Below are 19011 nucleotides of genomic sequence, written 5' to 3' on the forward strand. Positions count from 1 at the left end.
CCGTTCGGCGGGGACATATCTCATAATGTGGGCAAAAAAAAAAGAACAGTCATGCATGCAAGGATGACGTGTTAAAAGAATTTACATTTTAGAACAGAAATAACATTTTCCTGAGGCACCTAACTGCAAAAAAGTGTTTTAAAGTGAAGGCAGCAAGGCAACGAATGAGTAATAGAACTTTATTAATAATAGAATAACTCTAAGTAATTATAGATGAATTTTCTAGTTAATTTTCCAAAAATGACGGGCTTTAGGAAAGTAAAAACGTTCTACATGCAAAGCGTAAAAAAAAGGTTTAGCCGTCTCGAGAGTCGCCAAATGACTCCATATTCGGATTCTGCTCAATGTTGTTCTGAACTGGATCTTTTTTCTTGGATACGGAGCTAAGAACATCGTCTATTCTAAGGAGCATGAGAGTGGCTTCTACAGCAGTCTTGTAAACTTGTTGTTTGACAGCAAGTGTATCCCATATGCCGAGTTCCGTAACGTCTGTAATGGCGCCAGTGCATCCATTAATTCCATGAATGGGCTTCTGTCCCTTAGTTGCAGATGAAGGTAGATAGTGAGATCTTAATAAAGTCAAAGTTTTCATAACATTAGCTCCACAATTCTGAGCTAGAGTCTTTGGTATAATTTCCAGAGCTTGGGCGAAAGCTTTGTAGGCCCATACTTGGGTATCTTCAATAGAAAACGACTTTTCATTTAAATAGCAAGAAATAGCCATTTCTGTACCACCTCCACCAGGAAGTAGAGCTGGATCAAGAAGGATATTTCTAGCAACAGCAAGAGCATCGTGTAGATTTCTCTCAAGCTCATTTAAAACGTCCTTGGATCCTCCTCTCAAAAGAATGGAGCATGCTTTTGGAGTCTTTGATTCTGTCAGGAAACAAAAGTATTCGTCTCCGATTTTCTTAACCTCAAATCTCCCACAGCAAGTTCCCACATCATTTGTTGTAAGTTCTTCTGTTCTGCTAGCAATTGTAGCTCCAGTAACTCTAGCAATTCTGTTATTGTCACTCTTCCTGACCCTTCTAATTACAGAAATCCCTGCCTTAACAAGGAAATGTTGAGCAAGATCAGAAACACCCTTTTCTGTGAATACGACGTTGCAGCCAGTTGCAATAATGTCCTTACACATAGCTTCGACCTCTTCTTCCTCTTGTCTTAATAGAGCCTCCCAGTCTGCCTCCTTAGTAATTTCTACATTTGTCTGACTTTCGCCCTTCTTATATTCAAGGGTACAATCTAACAACAATACCTTTGGGTTAATTATCAATCTTTTCATTCGGGGATGAACTACATCCTTGTTAACAACAACACCGTCCAAGACACAGCTATCCTCAATCTCACCTCCTGGAATCTTTTCAATTCTTACATATCTCTTAATATCAATTTCTTTTGGTGAACCTGAATTAGCAATTGAGACAGTCTCTGCTGCCTTTAATGCCATAGAACTAATTAAACTGCCCCATCTCCCTGAAAATTTAGTTTTTAAACAAGAGTCAACCACACTGACCAGAGATTCTCTGTTATTTACATCCAATTTGACGCTCATTTCCTCCATAAACCTTATAGAATCGTCCAGTGCTCTTAAATATCCCTTGGCTATAATTGTCGGATGTATGTTCTTCTGTAAAAGAGGCTCTGCACAAGCCAAAAACTCGCCTGCTAGAACCACAACACTTGTTGTCCCATCTCCTACCTCCTCATCTATTGCTCTTGAGAGCTCAATTATAGATTTTGCTCCAGGATGGGCAACGTCAACCTCTCTCAAAATACTGTTCCCATCATTTGTAAGAACTATTCCACCCAAAGGATCCAAAAGCATCTTTAACATTGCCTTTGGACCCAAAGTAGTTCTGACAACATCTGCAACAGTTTTTCCTGCCTGGATATTTCTTAGCTGAGCTTTTCTTCCTTGATCTCTTTGAGAAGATTGTTGTACAACCAAAACTTGATTTGGCATCATCTTTAATTAATCCAAGTTAATATCCTTCTCTCAAAAAGATTCTTCCCCACTTAGCAATATTAAGGATTTGTTGCTAGACTTTCCTTCAAATTAGAAAAAAATGATAAATATCAATTAAAATTTTTTTCTGAAAGAAGCGTTTTAATTAGTATTCTACCATATAAAACCTTATTTTGGTACTTAAACTTATTAGCTTCTTTTCCCCACCTTTTTCCCTCAACTATTATATTAATTATTAATCTATTAAAACTGTCTATTTAGACTTTTTAATCCTTTTAAATAGACAAATTACTATGTTTATTAATAAATTACATACGTAATTTACTAGCTGTATTTACTTTTATTATTTAGAAGACAATTTGCTCTAATTCTATTATTTATTATAACTTATTTAGTTATTTACATTAAGTAGTATTTAACAATATAAATATTTAGTTTTGGCGCCAAGTGTGCTATATTATTATTACTAAATAATCAAGAACAGTTAGTTTAATTTAAAATGAATATCAAAAGATTTGTACCAATGAATTAGATATTGAAATCGATGGCCAGATTTCACCTTGTTAACTCTTTTAGTTTCTAAGTAACTTTTTTTAACTTAGTCATCTTTTCCTTCCCCCCATCTAGTATTTTCGGTACCTTGAATTAACAAAAATTAATATTTTCAAAAACCCGCTTAAATTTGATTGATTGATAGTAATAAACATCATTTCAAGTAATTGAAGGTTTTGGCGGGCAAAAATTGAATAAGTAAATATAAATAATATTTGGAGTTAACTATGTAGTTAATTTAAATTAAGAAATTAATAAGTACATTTCGAGACGTAAAATGTAATATATTTAAATATAGTTTGACCCCACGGGAATAAGAGTTAAATAAAGGCAGAAAAAAGTGAATAAGAAACTGGAGGGGGAAATAAAGGGTAAAAAAGTCCAAGTTATATAATCAATAAATAACCATTTGGAATTTACAGAAACACCATCACCAAAAGCCAAGATTTAAGAGAAGATTTCTCAGAATTATATTTTTACAGGGAGGATTCAATTCATTAGGCCTTGTAGGAAAGACGATTTCTGATTATTTTTTCTTAATATTAACAGAAAATAGCGTATTAATACTGGTAAATCAATTAGTAGATAAAAATATATATATTATATAAATATATATATATATATATTTATATATTTATATAGGTTTAATATTAGAGTTGCTGCACAACTAAGTAAAAGCTGGTTTGAGTTCTAATATTAAAAAAGATATAAATATATAGACTTTATTATAGTATCATATACAATAATAGACAATTGGTTAAAAACAAATTAGTATTGAAGAAATGTTGAGAGCTCCAATAATTCTCCTGAAAGAAGGATCAGATACATCACAAGGTAAGGGCCAGATATTGAGTAATATCACGGCATGTCAGGCAATTGTTGATATCATCAAGACAACTTTGGGTCCGTATGGAATGGACAAACTTATTCATAATGGCAACTCTCCAGACAACGTTACAATTACTAATGATGGAGCAACGGTCTTGAATTTACTCGAAATTGTGCATCCTGCAGCAAAGTTATTAGTAGAGATAGCAAAAGCACAAGATGATGAGGTTGGCGACGGTACTACAAGTGTAGTAATTTTGGCAGGAGAGTTTTTAAAAGAGGCAAAGAACTTTATTGAAGATGGAATGTCTCCACAAGTAATAATATCAGGTTTTAGAAGAGCAAGCCAAATTGCAATAGACAAGGTAAATGGTATTAAAATCAACCTTTCTGAGGAAACTCCAGAAAAGAGACGTAATATGTTAATAAGATGTGCTGAGACGACCTTGAACTCAAAGTTATTGGCTCACTATAAGACTCACTTTGCAGAAGTCGTGGTAGATGCTGTTTCATACTTGGACAATGAGATGGATAAGGACCTTATTGGAATTAAGAAGATTAATGGAGGGTCAGTCCTGGATAGTTTTCTAGTAAAAGGAGTGGCTTTCAAGAAGACATTTTCTTACGCAGGATTTGAACAACAACCAAAGCACTTTGTGAATCCTAGAATACTCTTGTTGAATCTTGAACTAGAGCTCAAGGCTGAGAAGGATAATGCTGAAGTAAGAATTTCTGACCCCTCTGCCTACCAAAGCATTGTAGACGCAGAATGGAGGATAATCTTTGAGAAACTAGATCTGATTGCTAATTCAGGGGTGAATGTGGTTTTAAGCAGGCTTGCAATTGGAGACTTAGCTACCCAGTACTTTGCTGATAGAAATATTTTTTGCGCTGGAAGAGTCGAGGAGCAGGATCTTAAAAGAACTTCCTTAGCAACAGGAGCCATTGTACAAACAACCGTTTATGGCTTAAACAAGGATAGTGGAGTATTTGGTACATGCTCTGAATTTGAAGAGGTTCAGATTGGAGCTGAGAGATATAATATTTTTAGAGACTGTCCGAAGACCAAGTCATCCACCATGATCTTACGTGGTGGAGCTCAACAATTTATTGATGAGGCTGAAAGATCCCTAAATGACGCAATAATGATTGTAAGAAGAGCAATGAAGTCATCTTACATTGTTCCTGGTGGTGGCGCTATCGAAATGGCTGTTTCTAAGACTATTAGAGATTACGCCAGGACGATTCTAGGAAAAGAACAGTTGGTTATGAATTCTTATGCTAGAGCTCTGGAAGCAATTCCCAGATCCTTAGCAACAAATTCTGGATTTGATTCCATTGATATATTAAACAGGCTTAGACAAAAGCATTCACAAAATACTGAAGATTGCAAAAATTACGGAGTGGATTGCAGCAATGGAGGGATTTGTGACACTTTCAACTCATTCATTTGGGAGCCCGCTGTGAATAAGCTTAGTGCTTATTCCAGTGCAACAGAAGCCGCATGTTCTATTCTTTCCATAGATGAGACTGTTAAAAACAGGTCAAGCGAAGAAGACAGAATGCAAGGCCCTCTACCCGGAATGGGTGGCATCCCTCCAGGTATGATGGGTGGAGCAACGAGATAAAGGGTGAAGAGAGAATGGGGGTGGGAAATCTAGCCCTCGCTCTACATCTACTACAAGTATTGTTATTGTTACTGTCTTTTCTCCTTTATTTACCTCTAATTGATAATAGATGCTATCAATCAAATCAAATTGCCTTTATCATTTTTTATTACTATTACTAAAACTTTTCTTATTATAATTCATTATTACCAACTTTTGATCATTTTTCGTCACATTAATTAGTCTTCTTGCATGTAAATACCGGTGTTTAGTTAAGTGGTAAAATTGACAAGGCGGTAAATTTTCTGCCAACAAATAATACGTGTAAATTAATAACGGTATAAAGATAGTGCGCATGCATACAAAATAATAATAATAATAATAATTGGAGCCAAATTGTATACTGACAGCCCCACGAAGATAACATGAAAAAAGAAAATTAAAAGTAATTTACCTGACATAAATTAATTGTATAAAATCTTGAATTAATAATTAATCAAAACGAAATCGAGTCAAGTTTATTGTTTGAAATAATTTATCAATACAGTTTATTAGTATTTTACATGTATAAATATTTCAAATAAACAATTTAAGTAAATAATTAAGTTAGCAAAATTAATAACAAATTAATGAATGGGGAGGTGAATTCTTGAAAAAGGGAAACAAAATGAATAAAGGAATTTTTAAAAAAGCAAAGTTATTTTGGATTTTACTTCCAATAATAACATGTATTGTATCAATTTCCATACATATTTTTAATAATAATTCAATTCAAAGAAATAACAAAGTATCGAAATTTTGGAGTGGAATATTTGAGAGTGGCGATAAATTATTTGCACTAAGAAAGTTAGCAGGATTTTCAAGAAATAGTGAGTATAGTTATATGAAATATCCAATACTTCGTCCAAAGTATAATATTAGGGAGAAAAACAAGGCTAGTACTTGGAATGATTTGGGGGTAGTATTACAAAGTAAATGGCCACAGGTCCCATTGGAGGCATCATTGGTAGAATTTCTATCAGAGTTTTACCAAGGAGTAGGAAGAACATTTGAAAACTTAGTGAATGATTTAATTAATTTAGATAACCACCAAGATGGAAAGAAAATCATTACAGCAAGGCTGGCAAGTGAATTGGTTGATAATAATCTAGGGATTAAGTTAATGGAAACTATGGTAATTAACAGATATTATTCTCCTAGAATTGAGTCAATTAGAGCACTGGAAAGAAGTCAAAGAAATGCTTTTGGAATAATATGCAAAAAGGCTAGTTGGATTATTGTCGTATATCAAGAAGAGACCATTGATACATTTTGTGACTCAAATGATTTATATAATAGCGTAATAAAGGGAAGATTTAAAGGATTTGAGAGTGTAGATAAGTATGATTTAAGTTTCTCAAAATTTGATATAGGAAAAGAGCATATAATTGAAAATAAGCCTACCAATATCGAACAAAGCAATAATAAAGGCAGGAATATCGAGATTTACGCATATATTGATTTTTCAGAAGATAATTCCATAGAAATTTTGAATAACTTATGGAATGTTTGGGTCATTTTAAAGGATCAAGATCATGTAAGAATAAAAATTAGGCACTGTGATAATATGGATCTGACTGAAGAAATTGAATATTTATCTGGATTTGGAGTTTCAGTGAGTAAATTACCACACAAATCTAATTCAACAAGTAATTTGAATTCAACTGTGAATGTTAATTTTCAAAGTCAGTATCAATTATTTCAGGGCAATAGTAATGAATTAGGAAAGTCTCACAAGGATGAAGAATATGAAAACTTAGCAGCAATGTGTGATAAAGCTGTGAACATGGAGAATGTGTTAGATTCTGATGCGGACTTATCTATTGAATGTATGAGAGATATTGGGGCATACCTAGTATCATTATCTAAAAGATTTGAGGACCAATTAGGTGCAATGATACATTATTTGGAGAATTTTGGAACTTATCAACTAGCGCTGTGTAATGGATTAAGGGAAAACACTACTTTATCTGGCTATGGCCAATTAAATGAGCGTGTTCTAGAAGGGTCTACATTCTTCACTCTCAATGGGAGACTGTTTTCCCCAACAGAAACTAATTTTTTTAATTTGGCTACTCTAATAAAAAGTTTAATTTTCTCAAAAATCAGATTAATGAGAAATAAGATCAGTGATGAAATAGTTATTACAGACTCCTTATCAATTACAGGAGTAAATGAGAAGGAGGAGCTAAATCTATTTATTGAAAGTATTAATGGAAATTTGAATGATTCAAAAATTAGCAACAAGTTTAACAATGTGATAAAAGATGAAGGCTTAAAGAGTTTAATAGAAAGAGGAGAAATTCTTGATTTTGGTTCAATACTTGAATTTGAGAAAGATTTGGAACAGGACCCAGCTTTAATGGATGACACAGACTGGCTAGGGAAAAGAGAATATGTATTATCAAGTTCATCTCCATGGCTAAGAAATTCCCCTAGAACTGATTGGAGAGTATCAAATACTCTTCCTTTAAAGTCACGTCATTTTTATAAGGATATTACTAATATTGGGGATTCTCAATGGGGAGAGACTCCTACTATTTTTGAAAAAGTATGGTTTAATAGGAACATCACTGAGATTAATCAAAACCAAGAAAGTTTTTCGAATGAAATTGAGGCAAATAACTCCAGTGAAACAAAGATTGTAGAAGAAACTGAGTATTCCCCGTGGATAATGTACAGAATATACTTTTCAAATCAGGTTAGGAATTCTAAATTAATTCAAGATTATCCAATATACGATATTATGAAAGAACCAGAAAATACACTCGGACAATATTTATATCCATTGGAGAGTTTACCAGAGCTATTTGAAGAATACCCTGACAATGTAGGGATTTATCCAGTTAAGGCAGCAATGCTGGATATAATAATAATGTGTGATCCATTTGATATAGAATGTATTACAGTTACAATAGAGATTATTAATAAAAAGTGGCCAATAAAGTTAAATTTGCTATTAATAGACCCAGAATGGGTTAATTCCAGAAAACCTGATTATTCAAGTCCTTTTTCGTACAAAAATGTAACTTCAGAAGAAGATTTTCAAGCTAAATTTAGAGATCATTATGAAAATAGGAGAGAGAGGGAAATTAATCAGCGAGAAAATCAAACATTATGTGGTAAATATTATGGAGAAGAAAATATTCAGAATTGTCCGGAGTGGATTAATAAGAAGAGAGGATTGAATTCTAGGAGCGGGATTATAGATTACTATGAGAAGTTCGATAGTAATTCAAAAGGAGAATATGCCATAAAGTTGGCAGTTTCAGAGGTTTTTGGGTTCTTGGTTTCTTCTTCAACAATTCAAGGAATGTTTCTTGCAAGAGCTTTTCTTGAGATGGTTGCAAAGAATTTACCATTATTATTAGAGGAAGAATATACTTTGAGTCATTTTCAGGAGTTTTTGAGCAAATTCTTTACACACTTTAGTATCAATGCAGAGTTGACTAAAGTTTGGGAAATAATTTACTCCAACAATCCAAATGATATCTCTTATGTGAATAAGGCTGTATCATATTGTAGACTTAAAGGATTCACAACTCCAGGAGCTTTAGTTAATGGTTACTTTGTGGAAATTACGGATTTAATCCTAGAGGAAGTGATTTATGGAATAGCTAAGAAAGAACAAAGGATCATTTTGAAAGGTGTTAAGCAAGGCCAGATCACCAATAGTGATGATATTTATCATTATATATTTAATAATACACTTACTGGGATTAATTCGGTGCCTATTGTTTTTCCACCATTCACAAAGTCGATGAAATTTGAGAATTGGCCATTTATTGGAATACAAAATGAATGGAAACATATTGAAAAGGAGATTAACTTTAAACTTCATGAAAAGTATGATATTGATGGTATTGAAGAAAATAACAACAGTAAAAATGGTTCGGCTTCTTACTCTCATAAAAGAGAAACAAGTGAATATCAAATTACTATTTTAGAAGAAGATAAAGATGATTACAGAGTTTTATTGAATTTAGAAGATTTATCAAGTTTGGAATATTCGACATTATGGGATACAAATCCTGAATTAAAACAAAATATGGAAAATGTTGAGAAGAAGAGCCAATCAACTCCATGGATTACATTTATTGCACTAGTAAGATCGTCCAGAATAGGCTTATTAGGACTTTCAACTTTGATTGATTATTGGATTTCAACATTGTCTTATCAAGCTTCTATGCATTTGAATCAGTATCATGAATTATTATTCAATAGAAGATTCAGATTAATGTTCACTCCTCCAACTGGAATCCAAGAGAGCTCAGACATCTCACTAATTCTGGAAAAATGTATTGATGATGTCTTATATTTGAATAAATCTAAGAAGGAAGGAGAAAAAACATCATTTTTTGTTCCAATTCTAGAAAAGTTAAGGTTTATAAAGTGGTTTATTAGAGTTGTTTTGGAGAACATGGACGAATATATGGATTTTAGTGACTCCAATACCAAAGGTGAGTTATTTGGAGAGAGAATTATTGAGATTTACGAGTCTCTTTCTATTAGCTTTTTTGGAAAAGCTGGGAATGGGAAATTAAATGATGAACATTTGGAAGATTTAGATTTAATTGAATCTCAGAATAGAGCTAAAGAAAAGTTGCTAAGCAAATTCTCATCTAGGAAAGAAAAGGATGTAATATCGTTTCCATACTCTTCAGTGGGAAATGGTAAGTTAAAAGGTTTTCCAAAATATGCAAATTATAACTTAAGTCAAGAAAAGTCCGATCAAAGTTATGGAAGAGGAAGCTTTCAAGATAGTGAGTTATCAAATAAGGATTGTTTTGAGACTTTCACAATGGGAATAGTTGTAAATGGAGTTTACTTAAGAATCTGCCCAAATACATATCCTGTTTACTTGAGAAAGGATGTTAAAGTAAATTATTGGTCTTCTCCAATTCATTCGGTACACTTTAAGCTGTTGGAGACTGCAGTAACCAATAGAATGAGGCAGTTGGTTTTACTTGGAGAGTTTAAGAGAACAGGAAAGAAGGAAGATCTTTTCTATAGAAAAAGGTGGTCAAAGCTAGACCCAAACAAATTTTTTGTGTTATTTAGTGAGCATTTACATATTTCAAATTTATTCAAGTCTGAATCTTTGATACAAATAGACGATATTTTCAGTTCTTCAAATTCACTTATTAAACTTCATTTACCCACTGTTAACACACGAGAAAATTCAAAGTCAAAAAATAATGCTTTGATTCAATTAGTAGCTGTCGTAAATCCTATTACAGCTTTTAGCACTAATATATTGAGATTATTCGATATTCTACATCAGTTATTGGAAGCTGATGTGAAACTGGTATACAATCCTGTGCTAAATTACCAGAATATTAATGAGATTAGCTTAATTAATACATGGAGAAGGTATGTTTTTAATTATCCAAAGCTCAAATTAAATAATAAAGATTCTCAATCCCGAGTAATGACTAGCTTGAAGGAGCTAATGTATTCAAAAGCAGATCCGAGTGAATTTAAGATAGGTAAAGATGATCTTTACTACTTTAATTCCCAATTTATTGCAAAGTTTGATATACAAACAGAGAATAGACTTCAGATTAATATAGAAAGAAGTCATGATTGGAGTATAAGTTACCTAAAAGCCATTTTTCGTCAATCAACAAGTATCAAGGAAAATGATTTTTTTATAGTTCCTGGTAATATTTCCAATGCAAAAGGGGAATTATTAGTTTACGAACTCAAAGGCAAAGAGTTCGAAGCAACATTGATAGATTTAATGTCTTCAAAAGGTGAAGATTTTAAGAATAAGATAAAAGAGATTCAACTAATATTACCATCAAGCAATTCTAAATTTTATATTGAATCTAAAAAATTAGTTCCAATACAAAAAATTTATTCATTAACAGACTATAATAGTTTCTTTGGCTATATTGGTATAGGATATAATGATTTGGTACTCACTTTTGATAATTATTCAAGCTATGGTAAAAGTTTTGAGAGAATTGAGGTCATTAACAATAGTACTAAGAAAGAAAGTTTAGCTGTGAGTTTTCCAGTTGAAATATTTAATCAGAGGTTATTTGATACAAATCAATTTGTAGTACATCTTTCAAAGTTATCAAAGATGAATAAAGAAAAATTAAGTTATGTAGAATTTAAAGAAAAATCAAGAGGATTATTGAGAGAGTTACATATTTTCTGTTTATCAACTCATATAATGAAAAAAGAAATGGTTGGAGATATAATAGATAAATTAATTGATCTAATTGATAAAGGATTCACAGGAAAAAGTGGATACTATTATAACAAATTTATTATTTATTTTGATAGCAGGGATATAAGCCAGACAATAAGAGATTATTACAGCTATAAGTTATTTTGGAAATATTATATAAGTATAGAGTATTTGGAGATTACAAGACCAAAGTGGATACCTAGATTATCTAGCCAAAATAATAATTCTATGATGGATATTTTACTAACATTGGAACATTGGATACCACCAAGAGTTGAGAAGTTGTTAATCTTGGATCCATTTTTGTTGAATAATACCTCCGATTTGGATGACTATTTTGATATATTAAGTACTAGTAAGACTAGAAGTAATAATAAAATTAAAATAGGAGATTCAGCTATGATATACCTTAAAAAAGGCGATAAAAGTGGATTAGCAAATACAAAAATGGGATTAATTTTGGTAAATAATTACAAAAGAATTGGAAGTTACTTAAAAAGAGCTTATTTTGAGATGTATTACGATTTTGAGATCATCAAGAAGTCAATACAGGGAGAAAATAAACAAAGTATGATGGACTTATTTATTTCTTATTTGAGAAATAACAAAGAATTTAAGATTGAAGATGATCTATAGAAGTTCAAAACTAGATCCAAGAGCTAATAATACTATTATTATTTAAATTTCTCTTTGATATGATTTTAGCTAAGCTTTCCATGGATAAGATTCTTGTTTTCAACAAAAATAGGACCTGCAGAAGTCATCATAATAGATTCTTTAAATCTACAGACGAGATCGCTACTAACGTTATAATGTGGTTGAACAACAGCAAATGGATCTTTTCCTGTTTTTGTATTTAAAACAGTATCAGGTTCTCCTTTAAAGTCATTATAGAAAATAAGTTCTCCAACTTTGGCATCTTTTGGAACAGAAACCGGCTCACAGGATCCCTTAGATGATTCACTATGATGATTATTAGAATTATCTTCAGAAGAAACACTACTTGCACATAAAAGCATTCCATTGGATGTAATACCTCTCATTGCTCTTGGTTTCAAGTTTGAAACAATTACAACAAGTTCGTTAATTTTCTGAGTTAGATCATAAACTCCAACAAGTCCTGATAAAATAGTACGTGGTTCATCTTCTCCAACATCAATTTTTTCAAGATAAAGTTTATCAGCAGTGGGATGTCTCTCAACAGAAAGGATTCTACCAACTCTAAGGGCAATTCTGGTTGGATCATCAAGTGGTCTTTCTTCTTGTTTGTTATTATTACTAGTATTTCCACAATCTCCATTATTTTTTTTTTCTTTCTTTCCAAGTTTCTTCTTAAAAAATGGTAAATCTAAATAATTAATACCTTCAGGACAAGATTGTCTTATTTGAGTAACAATTTGTATTTGTTCAAAGAATGTTGAGAGATTTGGATATTCTGGAATATATTCCCGACCTTCACTTTTGAGAGATTCAAAATAAGAGTACAACGAAATATAGATAACAAGATCTACAATGGTTAAACTTCTTCCCAAAAAGAAACTTTTACCTTTAATCATTTCATTAAATTCCGACATTTCAAATCCTTTAGAAAACTCAAAGTTAATTTTTACAAGCTTTTCAAGGATTTCTTTGGATTCATTAATTAAACTTGAATCTTTTCCCAAAAGATTTTTACCAAAAGATCCAAGATGAATGAATATATCAACAATATTTTCTAATTGATCATTGCAATTCTCTTTGTCTTTAATTAAAACAACTTCATTTCCATCAATTATTGACTCCTCAATTTTTAACTCTGTATTCTGTTTAAGTAGATAGTTTACCACTAGGGCCACAGCTTTGCCTATATTAGTAACTTTTGAGTACTTTAATAAAATCATTACTCTTTCCTTTTTTTCTTTCGTGTAAAATTTTACCTTGAAGTTTTACTAGTTAATTTATTTGTATTTCTTGTATGATTTTTACAATAAAAATAATTTTTGTGATTTTGGCGCCATAATTTTTTTTTGATTATTAAGGTACCAAAAATTATTTTTTTAATACCGGTGACACGTAATTAAAATAAAAATAATTTTTGGTACCTTAATAATCAAAAAAAAAATACTTGTTAATTATGTTATCAATGATCAAGTATTAGTTAAATAAATGTGTTTCATAAATTAATAAAAATAAATTATTTTAAATTTAGTATATATATTCAAAGAAAAAATAAATTCAATAAAGCTAAGACTTAGAGAATATACAATAACTTCACCCCACACTATCATCTATTAGATCTATCAATAAGAAAAAGCAAATACAGAATTAATAAATTTTATTTAAATTGACGGAGATAACTTCCCTTTATTATTATTATTATTTTTTTTTTTAAACGGAGAGAGGAATTCTGGATTAGATTAAGGTAGCGATTATTGACCTTTCATTAAGAAAGAATGCCTCTATTTATTCCGGGTATAAAAAAAGAACATTTAGAAGAAAACTTTGAAGGTTTTGCGGAAGATTCAATACAAGAAGTTGACTTACTGAGTGAATATTTCCAAGAATTATCATCTTTGATTGACGAGTTAAAACATGGAAAAAAAATATTTCAAGAAGAAAAAGTCAAGTACACAGAACAAGAAAAAGCAAAATACCAAGCGTTGATATTTTCGTCTCAAAGAATGCTGGAAATTATATTCTTCGAGATTCATTTTAATGAATCAAACACAAGAAATTATCAAGATTTTCAGAATTATCTCAAGTATAAGGAAGATCTTTCCCAAATATACCATGATTTCTCCAAATTGTTATTTTCTATTGAATCTGATAATAAAAACAAAGAAATTTCAAATTTACCGTCCAAAGAAGTTAATCTTGATTCATTATTGGATAATACCAATTTAATAGTAGATAAAAACAAAGCATATATTGAACATAACATGAAAGAAAAAACTACTAAAGATTACTATTTACTTCAAAGTAAAAGATTACTTGAAGAAACAAACCAATATAGTCAACAAATACTCTTGAATCTAAATACACAAAAAGAACAATTAATAGGTACTGATAATAAAATTACCAACATATCAAAAAATATACAAGATTCATCATTATTACTAGACAAAATGACTAAATGGTGGCATCAACTTATTTAATTACCATTAGATATTAAAATAAGGATGAAATGAAGAAGGAAATTCATCCAAATCTTCAAATCTACTGATTACTGTGTATCTTTTTAATAATGAAGAAGAAGAAAACTCTTTAAATTTTGAATGATTGAAAATGTTTACAATATTACTTCTTTGGCTTTCTTTCTCTATATTAATTTCATTTCTATCTTCAAATCCACCATTTATTGTATTAAAATCTCTATTTAATTCTAAATTCTTATATTTTATATACATTTTTTGTATTATAAATTCCGGTACCTTTAGATCACGAGACATGTTTAATAAGGTATCTATTTCATTAATATTCATTAAAATCTCTTTTGATCTGATTCTAACAAATTCAAGAATATGAGTATTTAAATTAAATTTTTCAAATTTATAATCCTTGAAAATAATACGTAATAAAGATAAGGCTATTTTATATACTGTAATGTTAAAATTTCTGCTTGGATCATGAATAATAATATTATCTAAAATTAGTATTGAATTTATAGCATATTCTGTATCAGCTATATCGTAAGTAAATAACGTAAGAAACCATTGTATTGCAAAAAGTTCTGGAGTTATTTCTATTTCATTTTCTTTATTGTTAAATATATTGTTATATATTTCTGGAAGATATTCTTTAATTAGTTCATTAAACACAAAACACATTTCTCTAAGTTTAATTAATCCTTTATTATATATTTCTTGATATTCCCAGTTTATTAATATTGACATTACTGATGAATAAACTTGTTCAACATTAAAATCTAAAGCATATAAGAAAATTCCAACTAAATAATTCATTCCTTGACAGTAACCAACATTAGGTAATGCATAAGAAATCTTAAAAAGTATTTCAACCATTTTATTTTGATTTTCATAGATTTGGAATTCTTTTAATTTAGGAAAGGTTCTTGATATATCTCTTAATATTTCATCGTGATAATTTAGCATTGTATCTAATTGACTTTCACATGACAATCCAAATTCATCTTTAGTTTCTTTTTTTAGTCGAATTTCTTCTATTTTTTTCTCATCCTCAATACAAAGTTGATATTTATCTTCTCCAATAAGTATACATTTCCATATCCATTTTCTTTGGTTTTTACTAAATCTATTCAATTGTATTGGATACCTTTCTTGTAAAGTTTTAATAGAATTTGCTTCAGCAAGCCATAATTTACATACCAAAGAGGCTTCTTTTATATCATCTTCATCTAAGAATACAAATAACCCAGTATTTAATACTGATCTACAGTTTTTACTTAATATTTCATGAATTAATTCAAAACAAAATTATTTCACTATTTTGATCTTTTTTTTTACTTACCTATTGTTGTGACTGATCAATAAATTTCTTATAAATCCATCCCGAAGTTGGTTGGTCTTACGATTAGATCCATATTTTTCTCCTTGTTGAATTTCAACTAGTTTTATTTTTTCAATAGATTCATTCTCCTTGATTTTCAACTCCAATTCTGCCAAACACAACTTATCTACAGTTTCAGAGCTTTTGTCTTTTTTCCTTTTCCTGATCATCACCTTGAAGAACTTTTTGAACAGTTTAATACCTTTATAATATGTTTACACGTATGCATGCATGCATATATACCTATATACATATATAAAGAATATCCGCAATTAACTGTTAAAATTTCTCTTTTTTCTTTTTTTTTAGAATAAAAAAAAAAAGATTTTGATTCACTTATTTGTCTTTAGAAGGAAAAGAAAAAAGCCCCATGTATGTATGCATGCATGCATACAGTACAAGTCCATTAATTCAATTTACTAAAAGCTTCAAATATAAAATTAATTGCTCCAAATTAAATTTTTTAAACTTTTTTTAAACTTTTTTTCGAACTCTTTTCCTTTTATTATATATTTAAAAAAAAAAAAATCCCACTTTTCACAAAATTTTCTTTTAGTGATCCAACCGCCCGCCAAATCTATTTTACCGTTCTTCGGTACCAAAATGGCGGGAAACCCACTCACACCCAACAAAATCAAAGTCACAAATCACCGAACTAAAAGCGGAAAATCGAAATATATAGAAATATAGAGGAATATTCGATTAATAATAATAATAGTCTATACGGCTGTCAGTTATTCGATAATCTAAAAAAAAAATCAAAATCAGAATAATAGAATCTCGCATTTTAACCACTTTGTCTTCTTTTTTCCTTTTTGCATTCATCGTTCTAGTCTTTAAATCCACATTTAATAAATGGCAAACGCATTCTTACTAGTGAATAGGTGAAGAAGAAAAGGAAAAGTTGAACTTTACGCATATATACATATCTCCATATGTCTGCAATAACAGTCCAAACCAATTAGAGATGAACTGCCTCTCTTCTGTCAAAACTTTTGAAATATTCAGTTTAAAAAATAAGTACCATAAACCCGTTATTTGGCGCCCATTATTGCATATTAAGCCAACCTCAAAAGAAATCAAAAGAAAAAAGAAATATTAACAATTTTGTAGCAAAATTTCGCATAATAATACGTGTAAAAAAAATAAATATCAAGTATTCATGTATTATTATCTTGTTTCGTATAGATCCAAAATTTACCAATAAATTCCTCTTATTTTTTCCCCGTAAAGATAACAATGTCATTTGTACCGTATAAAATTAATGTTTGTATATTTGGTACTTATATTCAAAACCAAAGAGATGGTATCTCATATAACTCTAGTATTCAAGTCACATTTAATGAAATTTTGTACCTTGTAGCTGAAGTTAGAATGGTAAATAAGTGACTAATATTACTTGACTTCTTTTTTCCTTATTAATACCAATGACTTCCCTCTCCCATCTCTCACTTTATTGTTGTATCTTCCAGTTATCTTTGATCCAAATCAGTTACTCTGAAAAAGAAAAGAAGCTGTAGTTTAAAACATTATAAGCTGCAGAGTTATTATGCCAAATATGATTGATAGTTGCCAGAAATTAATATAATGTAGGAGTAAAGCTAAAGAGCATTCTATAACTAATGTTGTTACCATTTTTGCATGCTCCTCTATTTAATCAATCGTTATTACTGTACTATCACTTCAATCCCAGTGAAAAGGTAGCATTCCGATGTCATAGTATAACAAATATATTCAATATTATAATAAATACGTGTAACCAAAATAGAGAATCCATGATGTATTTTGGTTACAACAGTAATAACAACTGTACTAAATAAAGATCACACCGGCTATTTTAAAAGTAATTCAATATATATATTTATATTGGGACCATTCCTTCAAAATAGTTTCATTATATATTAAATAATCTCTTTAAGTAATTCACCTTTCATTAATTATTAATTTGGATCCTAGACACATCAATTTATAATTTTTATAAAGCTATAATATCATGTACAGCTGAAATCTCTTCAATAATCGTAGATTCCCTTATTTTATCCAAACAACCATTATTTAAAGATTCTGATAAGAATTTTCCTTGCTTTAAATCGCGATGATTACCATATTTCAGTATATTTCTTCCAGAAGAATATTGCTCTTGGAGCACTAGTACTCTTTTGCAATCATTGAAATAATCACCTCTTTTATTAGCAAGATTGGTGCTGCTATTACTATTCCTAGCTTCATAAGAAATAATTGAGGAAGTAGAATTGGTTGAGGAACACACATACATATTACAACCAGTATGATTTTCATGCTCCTTCTTGAATCCAACCTGCTTAAAATATTCTAAAGAAAAAATCGCACTTTCATCGTCAATAACAATCTCTGGTTGATCATCATTTTCGTCCTTATCTGAAGGAGTCGTAGTAGATAGTATATCTTTAATAGATTCCAGACCATGTACCACAGAAATATTGTGTTTTGCAAGATGTTTTCGTGAATTCCCAAAATCACTCTTACTTCTGTCAAAAAAAACATTGTTATTAGTAGAATTCTGATAAGTTGTGAATCTTTCATATGCACCAAAACTGTAATCACTCTTATCATCAAAATCAACCAAATTATTTAGGTAATTATTACAATTCAACATATCTCTCAATACCTTTTTCTTGTGTATTAATAAAAGTTCTGGTCTCTCAAAGAATAAACTCGAGTTATCATCGCATATTGATTGATTATTACCATTGCTTACAATGTTTCCAAAACCTTGAAGAAATGATTCGCCGTCCAACAGGCTATTTCTTTTATTTTTCCTTCCATCTTTACCTAGATGGTAATATTCAATGGCTCTCATTAAACTAATGGGAATATACAAAACTGATCCAACAACTCCAACTCCCAAAAAGTAAACTCCAATACAAAAAGCAGATGCCGGATCAATCATTTCTTTTATGCTTGGATTTAAGTTGGTATATAAAGTTTCAGATGTACGGGGAATTGAATTTAGTTAAATAAAACCGAGTCAAATATAAAATATACAGTGAATGAAATTATGCTTTGCTTGAAAACCTTATGCGGTATTTTTTTCTTTCTCGTTTCAGTTTATGTCTGAAGTATTTAAAGGAAATAGATGCTTCAGTAGATTCAATTCAACAAATTATTATCTGAACAGATATTTATAAAAGCAAGATTTCGTTAATTCTTTCTCACCTCTTTCTTACTTATTTCTCTCTTATTATATCCTTATAGTCTAGTATTACCCCGTAATATTTGATCTTTAATGCAAAATATATATATATGTATTCACTCACAGTGATTTTGTT

At 30.3% G+C, this 19011-nt stretch overlaps 7 protein-coding genes across 7 annotated transcripts; 3 read left to right on the forward strand and 4 right to left on the reverse strand.

Moving 5' to 3' along the window:
• Window positions 1-295: 295 nt before the first annotated feature.
• On the reverse strand, window positions 296-1969 carry ELE39_003743 (CCT chaperonin gamma subunit; the record flags this gene model as incomplete). Its single annotated transcript, XM_067346770.1, has 1 exon — window positions 296-1969. The coding sequence occupies one exon, from the start codon at window positions 1967-1969 to the stop codon at window positions 296-298; it is 1674 nt and encodes a 557-aa protein (XP_067201006.1).
• Window positions 1970-3303: 1334 nt separating this feature from the next.
• Window positions 3304-4977, forward strand: ELE39_003744 (TCP-1 cpn60 chaperonin family; the record flags this gene model as incomplete). Its single annotated transcript, XM_067346771.1, has 1 exon — window positions 3304-4977. One exon carries the CDS (start codon window positions 3304-3306, stop codon window positions 4975-4977), a length of 1674 nt encoding a protein of 557 aa, XP_067201007.1.
• Window positions 4978-5623: 646 nt separating this feature from the next.
• Window positions 5624-11833, forward strand: ELE39_003745 (large with signal peptide; the record flags this gene model as incomplete). Its single annotated transcript, XM_067346772.1, has 1 exon — window positions 5624-11833. One exon carries the CDS (start codon window positions 5624-5626, stop codon window positions 11831-11833), a length of 6210 nt encoding a protein of 2069 aa, XP_067201008.1.
• A 65-nt stretch (window positions 11834-11898) lies between these two features.
• On the reverse strand, window positions 11899-13077 carry ELE39_003746 (emap RNA binding domain; the record flags this gene model as incomplete). The annotated part of the gene is made up of 1 exon (XM_067346773.1): window positions 11899-13077. The coding sequence occupies one exon, from the start codon at window positions 13075-13077 to the stop codon at window positions 11899-11901; it is 1179 nt and encodes a 392-aa protein (XP_067201009.1).
• A 552-nt stretch (window positions 13078-13629) lies between these two features.
• ELE39_003747 (vesicle transport through interaction with t-SNAREs 1A-like) lies at window positions 13630-14331 on the forward strand (the record flags this gene model as incomplete). The annotated part of the gene is made up of 1 exon (XM_067346774.1): window positions 13630-14331. The coding sequence occupies one exon, from the start codon at window positions 13630-13632 to the stop codon at window positions 14329-14331; it is 702 nt and encodes a 233-aa protein (XP_067201010.1).
• A 6-nt stretch (window positions 14332-14337) lies between these two features.
• On the reverse strand, window positions 14338-15873 carry ELE39_003748 (TBC domain-containing; the record flags this gene model as incomplete). Its single annotated transcript, XM_067346775.1, has 2 exons — window positions 14338-15586; window positions 15665-15873. 2 exons carry the CDS (start codon window positions 15871-15873, stop codon window positions 14338-14340), a joined length of 1458 nt encoding a protein of 485 aa, XP_067201011.1.
• Window positions 15874-17678: 1805 nt separating this feature from the next.
• On the reverse strand, window positions 17679-18632 carry ELE39_003749 (uncharacterized protein; the record flags this gene model as incomplete). The annotated part of the gene is made up of 1 exon (XM_067346776.1): window positions 17679-18632. One exon carries the CDS (start codon window positions 18630-18632, stop codon window positions 17679-17681), a length of 954 nt encoding a protein of 317 aa, XP_067201012.1.
• Between the last annotated feature and the right edge of the window lie 379 nt (window positions 18633-19011).

Source organism: Cryptosporidium sp. chipmunk genotype I (genome assembly GCF_004936735.1).
Source record: "Cryptosporidium sp. chipmunk genotype I strain 37763 chromosome Unknown contig_81, whole genome shotgun sequence".
Classification (NCBI taxonomy): domain Eukaryota; phylum Apicomplexa; class Conoidasida; order Eucoccidiorida; family Cryptosporidiidae; genus Cryptosporidium; species Cryptosporidium sp. chipmunk genotype I.